General features: G+C 33.1%; 1 protein-coding gene across 5 annotated transcripts in view; it reads left to right on the top strand.

Annotated features, from left to right (window-relative positions):
* Positions 1–12086, top strand: part of LOC145688476 (uncharacterized) — a 58132-nt gene that overhangs the window by 36099 nt on the left and 9947 nt on the right. For 2 of the 5 annotated variants that reach the window (XR_014131914.1, XR_014131915.1), the window contains exon 2: positions 5615–5837. Coding sequence is in view for 3 of the 5 variants with exons in the window: in XM_081762763.1 (XP_081618889.1) it covers positions 8317–8706 (390 nt within the window). In the remaining 2 variants the exon portion in view is untranslated. Of the gene's footprint in view, positions 1–5614; positions 5838–7914; positions 8707–12086 lie in introns of those variants that run through there. The other 3 variants (XM_081762791.1, XM_081762763.1, XM_081762772.1) reach the window with 3 other exon arrangements.

Raw genomic sequence — 12086 nt, 5'->3', positions numbered from 1 at the left:
GAATATGTTTTAGGATCTAAATACACATTTTATTTATTTATTTATTTTATTTTATTATTTAACAATCGCCAGATACAGCTCAGAGGCCATTTTGTGCTGGATATCTAACAACAAAAACAGTGGAAAGGATTTGAGAAGGTATTGGCCAGGGCCTGATTAGTAGGCACCGTCCCGGCATTTTCCTGGTAGGACTGAAAAAAATTCTGGAAACCCCGTCACTATGATCGACAGCGGTAATCGAACCCACGACCTCCCGACCGCGAAGCCGACGCTCTACCACTTGAGTTATTTCCTAGGTTAATATGGTAGTATACGTAGAACAAGTGTCTATATATAATACAGCCAAATGAATTTACAGAGGTCGCTCAAAATTTTAGAAAGTTAAAAACGCTATCCACTAGGTTCCTATTTCAAATGTATTCATATGATATAACGGTAAAGAAAATAAGAATTTTGTGAATAATAAACTATTACTACCGATTACTATTACTACTGAGAACGAGATGTAAGCGGAATTTTATACCAAAGTAAAATTTTTTGTAACTGTTCGTTTCTGGTACCTTTTTATCTTGCCTGCCAATATAAATTCAAACAATCCCTAAAATACAAGATGACACAATATGTAAGTTTCAAATACTTGGTAAGATGGTTAAGCAGCCAACAAAACACATGTCCAAGGGCGCCCATGTTGTGGTTTCACGGGGAGGCAAGAAAAAGCGACATTTCAAATATAGTTTCAAATTTTGATGTAACTATTCTAAAAATTCTATTGGGTTTTCGATATTCCGAAGTACAATTTTCTCTAGGGGGGGCGAGCGCCCCACCTTGCCCCCTGATGGGCGCCCTTGCACATGTCATATGATGAGTTGCTTAACTTTCTCTTACTCTTCTTGGCCAATCCAATGTCAGTTTTGAAAATCAATCAAAAAATACCCAGCCCCGGATTGAACATAGAAATTACAAATACTGATTATTGTAAAGGAACTTCTAAATTGTAGAATCCACGGCAGGAAAACACTGTGGTATTTGATTTTTTCATTTAAAAAAAGAATAACAAGTCAAAATTACGAGAATTTCCGGTCCCCCCCCCCCAAAAAGCCAGCTTTTTTGCATCTTACTAGTGACCAATATTTTAAATAAGTATCATGTACTATTATCTATATAAAGGCAGTATTTCCATTGGTGGTCCGCAACATTATTTTATTTACAAAAGATATGAATAATACAATCTACTGTATGTTGTATATTTATAACTAGGGACCGGATGTTTAGGCATTAAAAACCTGGAAAATAAGCACTTAAAATTTAAAAAAATAGACAGTAAAATAGGCATTAAAATGTAACTCGAAATAATGAAGATATATACTCAATACAATTTTAAAAATTCAAATTATAGATAATGTTCAAAGAATATAGAAATATACCTCTTTGTTAATAACTTGTTTTACTATATATATATAAACGAAACTTAACATGCATTCTATGTATGTTTGGTAAATACATTCGAAACAACACTTTATCACTACACATAAAAGTCCAAATTTTATACACTTTATCAGTACATACAGAATTCCAATGTTTTACGGCATTTTATCACTACAAACAGCAGTTCGTAACTTCAGTCCACTATGCTGAGATGTAGACTCAAATAACGTCTTTTGGGCATATGCCGAATGCAATGCTGTTGCAAACAAGAGGAAGATAGAGGGCGTAAGAAATGTGGATTGTGTCATTGTTTTCGGCAACATTTTTTTTTATTGTAGTGAGGCCCATAAGTTAGTATTTTTTAATCTAATACTTCTCGGAAGAGGCAGAATCCTTTCTTGAAACACAAAATTATATATTTTTCCCCAATAAAGTCTTATTTTGAAGAAAATGTATAGAATAGGCAATATTAGGCACTAAAGCTAATATTTTGGCAGTAAGGAGCGAAATACGCAAAATTAAATAGGCTTAAATTTAAACTATAACCCTTTATATAAACTTTAAAACTTTATTTTTGATCATATCTTTAATATTAAAGAATAGGCATTTTGCCTAACATCCGGTCTCTACTTATAACTTAAATAAAGGTTTATTAATTTAATTATTTTTAATATTTTACTCTTTAATAAGAGTTGTTACGTACCTCCCAAGAACTACTACTACTACACAGACACCAAAATTTTAAAATTTGGAGTCTGTACCTTGCCTTCGAAATAATAATAATAATAGTAATAAGGTCCGGAACTCTGAAGTAAATGGGAATCACTGCTATATTATAATAAAAAAGAATAAAAGTGACTCAGTCACCAACCCTAAGGCCCTTTCTACTAGAGCTAGAAACTTCAAAATTTGGACAGAATATTCTCTTTATCACGAAAATAAACTATAATAAATGATTTTGTAAAAATACAAGCTCTAAAGAGGAGGGGGCTAATCTTTTTCCGAGACTAGAGTATCTCATAAATCTCTCAAGTTAGAAAGATGAAACTTGGTTTATAAATTTCTCATTAGAAATAACCTAACACGTGCTTCAGCATTTTTGTAAATTTTGCTCTTAAGAGGCCTTATCACTGCGAAATTAAAATAACACTAATTTTACAGTAATTATCTGATATCTTCAAATAGGTAGAAAATAATCAAAATGTGGAACAAGTTCGCCCTAGACAATTTTATTTTGCATGAGGTACCGTTATCACGAGTCCCCTAGTAGCCTTCCGTTTGCAGTCATTTAGAAACGCGAAAATAAATTCCGATTTTCTATATGGCTAGAAATCGAAAGCAGGTAAGTGAGTTATGATAACGGTATTTCATGTAAAATAATATTGTCTAGGATGATCTTGTTTCACATTTTGATTATCTTTTATCTATTTGAAGATAACACATAATTACTGTAAAATTAGCGGTATTTTAATTTCGCCGTGATGGGGCCTCTTAAAGGGGAACTTTTTATAATTTCAAATTTCCGCTTCTTTATTTAGAAAATGTCCCTCTTTAGTTAGAGATGTAAAATTCGGTATATAAACTCTTAATTAAAAATAAGGGAATACATGGTTCAATATTTTTGAAAAATTTCGCTACTGCAGTAAGAAATAATCTAATTTCTGATTTTATGTTCATATTTCTGATGTTATGTTCATGTTAGGATTTACTGAAATTGGAGGTGTGGAATTCAACAAAACTCTTTATGAGAAATAAAGAAATACGTATTTCAGCGTTTCCCAAAATTCCGCTTTCCACAATATTAAAATTTCCGGTTTGATATTCATTAAACCTTATTCTTCGCGTGCAAAGGATGGGCACTTCTGCTAGCAAAAAGACATAGGGATCAGAGAAGAGTATGCTTATATTTATTATGAAAATTTGTCGAGGTATATCACTCACTGCTGTGCAAAGGTTTTCTAATCAATTTTGTTCCAAGTTATTATTTCTCAATTGAAACTTTTACTTTTGGATAAAATAGAATAAAACTAAATATCTCTATGGCCTATGGATCCCGGAGGTTCAATGCCGCGTTCACAAAGCTCTCCAATGACTTGTATCCTTAGCCAATTGGATCCAGTTTCTACTTTGTATTCCTATTTGTGAGAGATCCACCTTAATACTGTCCTCCCATCTGGACCTAGGTCTTCCTAATGGTCGTCTTCCGGTTGGTCTTCCAGATAGGATTTTTGAAAGCGTTCCTACTTTCTTCCATCCTGGCTACATAACCTGCCCACCTGAGCCTCCTAGATTTGATGACCCTAACAATGTTGAGTAAACCGTATAAATTATGCAGTTCCTCGTTATGAAATTCCCGCCATTCCCCATTCCCGTTTCTCTTGGGTCCGAATATTCGTCTCAGGATCTTGTTCTGAAATACTTTTAATCTATCTTCTTCCTTCCGAGTAAGCGACAATGTTTCTCAACCATACAGAACAACAGTCATGATTATCGTTTTATATATTTTAAGCTTCAAATTCCTTGACAGAATTCACGACGGCAAGAGATTTTGAACTGAATAATAACACAAATTCCCTGCTTTTAGTCGACATTTAATTTCTTCGTGAATATGGTTTTCGTCTGTTAATACTGATGATAAAATAGAATACCTTTCTTAAAAGTCAGAATAATATTTTATGAAGTGAGTTGGTGCACTTCGAAGATAGAGCTAAACTTTCACCCTTGAAGATCGACAACCATGCTGTATCAATCACTCGTGGTGATAATTTTTATATGTTCCTGACATTTTGTTCGTATATTTATTTTATTTTTCACTCAAAGATAACAAAATTTGTGTCACAATTTTGAGGGAGAGAAAGCCACTTACTGGATATGGTTACAAGATCCTATCTTTCAGACCCTTGCTATATACGATAAATATCTACGTGGAGATTGAAATATTATTACTGACGGACTAAACAAATTTCTCCTGGAAAAGGAAGTTTCGGAAACAGATTTACGTTTATTCTCCAGCGAATGATAATTAGTACAGAAGTCTAGAATAAGGAATTCAGTCATGTTTGGGAGTTACTTAAATATTTATCTTTGTGCTTTCGATGAAGATTTGATATCTTGAAAATTATGATTAAACAAGTCATCGAAAGCTCGATGGCAAATGATTTTCGAACACAGCTGAATTCCAATGGAGACTTTTGTAAAAGATATCTGTTTCATAACATTTCATACATATCCTTAACACTTTATCTGCTTTTCAAAATAGTGAAAGATGCAATATTATAATTGTTTTTAATTGGATAATTTAAACATCATTAAAAAAAAAGAAGTGGTGAGCGTAAGAATAACATGCAGTATTTATTTAAATGCTAATATGCAGTATTTATTTACGTTTATTACACTTTGTTCAATTGCAATGTAAAAAAAAAAAAAAGTTATTCCATTCTGAAGTGGGATACATACATACATACATAAATTCGCCTGTAGCACCCTTAATATGCAAGGAACTACTTTACTGCTAGTGGTAATGCCATTTCGTTAAATGCCATTATAATAATTATGTATATCATGCTAGAGGATACCTTCATGACATTGTCAGAGTATCATTGTAATAATAATTCACGTGGTACAATTCTGAGATTAATGTTTCTTCCTTCCTCCTATCTTTGATCATGAGAATAATCGGTGATTCTAGCAATAAAACAGCATGCTAGAGTACACCTACGTTAAATATCTGAGTATCACGTGTAATAGTAATTCACCATACTAGAAGATACCTGTGTTACAATATCAGAGTATCGCGTGTACAACAATTCACCATACTAGAGGATACCTACGTTACAATATCAGAATATCACGTGTAACAGCAACTCACCATGTTATCGTTTATAAAATATCGGTTATCATCACATATTTTATCATTAGAATAATTGGCGATTCTAGCAATAATGCAGCGTAATAGGTTATAGTACCAAGATCATCATTATTCTGGACTTGATACATGACAAGCAGAGCATGTTGCTAGATCATTCGGCCATCCCTGTTTCCTTCATTATTTTAACCACGTTTACTCTTTCTTTTGGAATCTTACAGTATTGTACTTTTCATCATATTTAAGTAGTCTTTATTATTTCTTTTTCTCATTCCGAATTAAACTTTATATTTTTATACTCATTTGCCTATTTAATTGTTTCAGCTGTTGCGTCCCAATGCTCTGTACGCTGGTCTTCAACAAGACGCGGACGCTCCTCCTCCTTACGAAGAAGTTATAGAGATGGTACCTCGATACTCTTCACTCTTCAAGCAATTGGAAGATGGCACATGGGTTCCTACAACCATAGAAACAACTGAAGACTGAATATTGAGTTGAAATGAGCTTCGCAACTTCTGTTAGAGTACATAGACTTAAATTTTATATGGTAAGTTACATTTAAAGTGGATTATATATGTAATAATCTAGGTATAATTTCGAAGCATTCTTACGTGAAGTTTATTATTTAGTGGTTCATTTTTTAAATTTGACATGTAGAATTGTTTTTTTTTTTAAGTTCAGCGTCTCTTTTCAACATAGAGCTTATATGAGACGGGACCTACAGTTTAAGGTAATATCCGAATCATATCATGCTTTCAAATTTTAACACTCTCCCACAGGGAATCAAATCTGGCAACGCGTACGCGCTAGCCATTAGATTAGACAAAATTAGGTAAAATTATGTTTTTGAACACTTGAATATTGGCATGTTTGTAATATTTGAATTATTGAATTAATTGAAAGCCCTCCCCTTTGGTCTGGTAGATAGCGCGCGCGCCTTTGAAGCACGGGGTCCCGGGTTTGATTCCTGGTGGGGAGTCTTGTAAGTTTACGTCGCATGTATCCTTGGTGCTGAAAGGAATGTTAAAGTTCAACCAACGAATTAACCGAAATTAAAGCAACAGAAAAATAAACAAGTTCATACATCCCGTTGACTTTGCTCAACATTTAAATGTGTCGGTGTTTGTTATGCAAATTCCCTGTGTGCTGCTATTTTTCAATTTTAACATAAATATCTGACTTAACCACAATTTATAATTATTAACACCGGCTAATAACATTAAAAGGTGTAGTGTGTGTACAATGTAGATCACCTGTGTTAATGAGATATTTCCATTAGTGATTAATAAATGAAACAGAGTTTATCATAGTGATAGTCTTTCTTGTAGGGACACATGTAATTTTGACAGAAGAGGCGCGTTCAGACTTTAGTGGTTGAGGGGAGTCTCAACTGCAAAACGTTTGAAAACCCCTGTTCTATAGTATCGCTGATATACGTATTCCTTATTGTATTTTACAATATATATTCCTCGGTAAATGCTGAAGAAGCTATAATTGTATTTTGATAAGAAACTGCTCAGTATCTTGGTTTTAGTTAGGTAAACCTTGTCACTAGAATCAAATTAAAAATATTGTTCTACAAAATAGTAAAGTGTAAAATATAGCCTATCTAGGGATACCATACCTGCCAGTCCAAAGCGTACTTTCATTCCTTCCGTCGGTAGAAAGTACGGAACCAGCACTAGAACCATTTTTATTTCATTTCTGCTGGATAAATCAGTAATGATGCGGTTAGGAAAGTAATGCACATATTCGATACAAAGATTATATGAACTGTACGTCGTGTGTGTGTATGCTCTACTAATAATTAAGTGTATTATGAATTACGATTACACATGATAATATAAAAGTATGTAATAATACTATTTCAGGGTACAACAATGAAAATATAAACATACAAAACAAGAAGTAAAAAAAGATTGTTACGACTGAAAACCGAGATAAATGTAAATATGTGGGACATCAAGGCAAGAGCCTTCAAATCGAGACAGTCCCGGTCAAAACGGGACGTATAACTTCGGGACGACATTTCGGTTATGTATCAGAGCATATGCCACACTGGGACTACACGTAATTTCATTTTAGGTAAAAATCGAATATAATATTTATTCATAGGCTATTTAAATTTACACTCTTTTTTAGACTACCAGTACCCAAGGTTTTACTAATAGTCTATTTTGTCTATTATAAAAATAAATGATTTCTGATGACAATGATTCAGTTAACCGATTTGATTGATAATGGTCATCGTTTCTTATAAGTGTTCGTCATTGGATTTGTAATGTAATCGAATATTCTTTTTTTTTTTTTCGTTTTATTGAATACAATGTGATCTTTACATACGAACGTACAAACCACACAATTCATACGAAAACGTAATATCCACGTAATAATAGTAAAACGAAAATATTTTCGAAAAATAATAAATATTCTTTATCTAACTTCCGGTACATCTCTGTCGGTTTCCTTTCGACACTTCCGGTTGCTAACGTCAAGACTTTTGACTAGAATGAGTATTAAGAGGAAATCCATATCATAGTTTCCTGATTTCAAGCAACTCCGTTTGTTAATGGTATTTTTCCATTGTACGAAAGCACACTGTTGCCTTGTAAGTTTGTGCAGTCTATTTCATTTCATATCAGTCGAAACATTATGCGTAGCTCATTCATTAACAGCGGACGCAAAACGTATTTCTAAATCAAGTGTGGATCTTCTATTAAAGTTTTATCTGTTAGCGTTAAAGGTAACATAATATATAATTTGTGTAATCAAGAAAACTGAAATTTGAAATTTCTCATTGTTTTAGTGAGGATAAATGTGTTTGTGTCCTTGCACAATAGAAACAAAGTTGTCCCTCAAACAGACTCTATTCAAGAATAGTGTTTCACACGATGATAACAAAAAGTACAAAGTGCAAGTAAAAATCAATCTTTTGCTGAAGAACAACATAATTAGTATGGACAGCTACCGTTTTGTATTGTACTCACAGTGGAATGTAACGTATTATCAATGATAATACTTAATTGATGTATCCTATATTGCATGACTTATATTTTTCTGAAACACTAACTAATAATAATAATAATAACAATAATAGTATGTTATCACCAAGAACCATCAGATATTCCGACATGCCAGGACATTGTGCAGGATGCCTTCCCATGATATCTTGTTGCTGCATTGGTGCATTATTAATCTTGATGGGAGCTATGGCGTTGACAATGACAGACACAGACTATTTTACTAGCGTTGAAAAATCAGTGAAATTGAAAGATGATACAGAACCGTGGGGGATCAACGTAAAGTTAGGTGCAGTGCTTATTGGGATAGGAGTGTTTGTAATTGTCATCAGTGGTTGTCTGGTTCTTATCTTCAAAGCTAATACAAGAGGATACAGATGTCGAAGGAGTACCTCGGTAAGCAGTATTCTTATATAATAACTATGCACGGTATAGGTCGATTAAAAACAAATAAATACTAGCATACCGCATATTTTATTTGCAAGTAAATAAAGACACAACATTTGTTACGTATTTATGATAAGTTAGGTGTTTCTATTTCCTTGGCAGAATTATTGACTTCTTAAAACAATTTAATAATAATTTTCAGCATTATCTGATCATAAAGAGAAAACCTAAGTAGAGAATGTGTATATTATTAAGTAGTATTGCATGAAACTGATTCTGCATAAAGAAACACCATACTAATATTTGCGATGAACCAATAAGAACACAAAGTCACCGTTAATTTAAAATTTATGTAGCCCGGTAGTGTTTTGGATGAACGGAAGCTGATAATGGGCTACTGTAGAATGCTGGCGATAGGAGGTTGATAATAAAATATAAATGATCTGAAGATAAATAGAATGTGTTCAGTGTATCATGTTTTGTGATTGTTATAATTTGATGTTAAGGGGACAGACTACTAAATATTTTTCAAATGCTAAGAATTTTTCTTTTGCAAGTTTTTCGTAAGTGAAAAGATATAATGAAATGTGACTTACCTCAGTAATACATAATGTTATTCGGAAGAATTTTCATTGTTGACATCCATAGAAATTACAGTGAGACCAGAATTTGAATTACCCAAAAATCTAGGTTATGGAAGCGACTAAGAAAATGAACTCAACGGTAATTGATGACTTATCGCACTGTCTGTGTTCCTTGTTAATTACTTTTTAAATAATATTTGTATTTTAATTCTATTGATAATTAAAAATTATTTATTTTGTACTCTTTATTACAAAATAAATACAAATAGTAAGTTACATTTCATTATCTCTTTTCCCTTACGAAAAACTGGCAAAAGAAAAATTGTTAGCTTTTGAAAAATATTTAGTAGTCTGCCCCCTTAAAGATAGAATGACGAATTTATTATATGTCGAAAACGGATTCATCTACCATCTCTCATCCATCACTCTTCATTTCAATAGATTTAAATACGTTTGAATTATGACGCTACAAAATAATTATTGACGATATTACATAGTGATATAGCTAGAGATGAAAGAGTTAAGAAAAAAAAAAAACTTTTTCTTCTCACGGCTCTTTTGCATCTCCAGATATAGGAGACTGGAACCTAAGTCTGCACTTGAAGAGATGAAACCTCCATCCAGGTTACGAAAGAAGAAATAATCTGTGATGAAATTGGATAAGTCAAGTAGTTTCCAACGGGTCTATCGCTTAGTCCTATGGTTTGTGTCGCGAAATATTTAAGTTTTAAAATTAGTTAAATCAATCCTGAGATAGCGTGTACCATTAACGTTTCCAGTGGTAGCTATAATGCCTAGTACTAGATAAATTAATTACTTAAAACTTGAACTACTATAATTTGTATTATTATTAGTAAAAAATCAAACGGGTGTGTCGCGATGACGTAGGCGTTCAGTAATGTGTCGTCAACCAGAAAAGGTTGAGAACCACTAGGATAACTAACATATAATAAAATATAATTCTGTTTATACTCCTATCAATATGTAATTAATCTAAGCTGGGGCTTTTCAAACTGGAGGCCGTAATCTTTACAAGGGTCCGAAGGGAGTATCTACTAGTGGAAAATATATTTTTAAATATTAATTTGATAGACATATTTTTTCTTTCCATACTCATTGTCAAATTGTTATTCCTATTTCTACATAAGGCTTACAAGCACACTGAGAAAAATCCGTTCTCCGGTCAGCGGTGTATTGTACAAATATACGGAATCCTCTTGCTTCCTATAGAAATCGGTATGGAGCATACGTTATTCATATGCTATATACGCACTGCCCTTAGATGTTCCATCATGCCGTTGCAAGATGTCTCACATCCAACAGGCTTCCGTAGATATATTACATACATATAAGTATGTTACATTCGTCAGTTACATGTTCTATACGTCCATTTGTATGTGAGATTTTGACCGTCTCTATTGCTTCACACGGAAAGTACGTATAGATGGAACACTTATTAGGAAAGTATTATAAAACATGCGTTTTCAGTTATACGTCTGCTGTACGTTAAGTCCAAAAACTACAGGAATTACGCATGTAACCTACCTTTTTAAGTACGCCATCTACAATTTTTTATCAGTGCATATACAACTATAAGCGGTATGCAGTAATAATTAATGAAGCTTTTTAGGAATGGAAAATTATTTTTGGGGTGTCCCTGGTAAGAGGTTGGGATAAAAAGATCATCATATGAAAGAGGTTGAGAAAGCTTGGTGTAAGCCAAGGATCATTACCACCAAAATTGAGGTATTTAACAGAAATTATTAAAATTCAGAAAATGTTACACAAAGTCCAAAGTGATGTTAGTGTTCAAGAAAGGATTGACATATGGGGTTATGCATAATCGAAAAATAGCCATAGTATATTGTAATTTAAATGTTATTGTTTTATATGAAACACATCTATTTTAGAGCTGTATGCTACTGTTCTTATACGAACTTATATTGTTGATATTCAATTAGTTCTACTTTTAAGAAGTAATTAATGCTGCTAATGAAATCTCCAAATAATTATTTCTCTGTGATGGAATGCTTATTAATTTTCAAAACTCATAGCGCCCCACTTGAGTATTCGTGACATAGTGGTAAAATGTTCAGAATACTCAGCCATCAGGGAACGTTTAGGGTTGTCTAAAAATCTTAATCAAGTTTTGAGGTATAATGTGGCCTTTAGTGACCTATTCTCTCCGTTGTTCATGAGATTGGAATAGTGAACGTTCGTTAAGTTCTTTTTCTTTTTAGATTTTTCTTTTATATGTTATCATCATTGCTATTTTGGAATTATTTGCCTGTCATATATATATATATTCTCTCTACTTTTGGCGAACTTTGTTTCAATTTTTGAATTTTTTAAAAATATATTAATCTATAAAACATATCAACTACCGTTTTTTCAGACTACATGCCCATTAAACTACAATCAATTAATCAAAACTGCATAGGTTATGGTAGAAGGCGTTTAAGAAAAAGCCTTTTTTTCTGAGCAAAGGTTTATGTAGATCTCCTACGTACGAGGATCTATTACTGGGAACATGTTTTTGATTACTGGCAACAAAAAGAAATCACGGGGCTAAATCAGGGGAATAAGCCGGATGAGTCATGATTTCAACGTTTTCCTGGTTCCGAAAATCACTTGTGGCAGCTGCTGTTTGCGAGCTGGCATTATCGTGATGCAGAATGATTCCTCGGTTGGGGTTGGACTGACAGCTCATATTTAGTACTTCTGGTAGACATATCGTTCTGTACCATTCTGCATTGACTGCTCTACGATTCTGCAGTGGGACAGTTGCAATATGATCTGATTTAC

Source organism: Thermobia domestica, chromosome 1 (assembly GCF_964235325.1).
Source record: "Thermobia domestica chromosome 1, izTheDome1.hap1.1, whole genome shotgun sequence".
In the NCBI taxonomy this organism is placed as follows: Eukaryota; Metazoa; Arthropoda; class Insecta; order Zygentoma; family Lepismatidae; genus Thermobia; species Thermobia domestica.
This window is presented reverse-complemented; position numbering and strand designations above follow the sequence as displayed.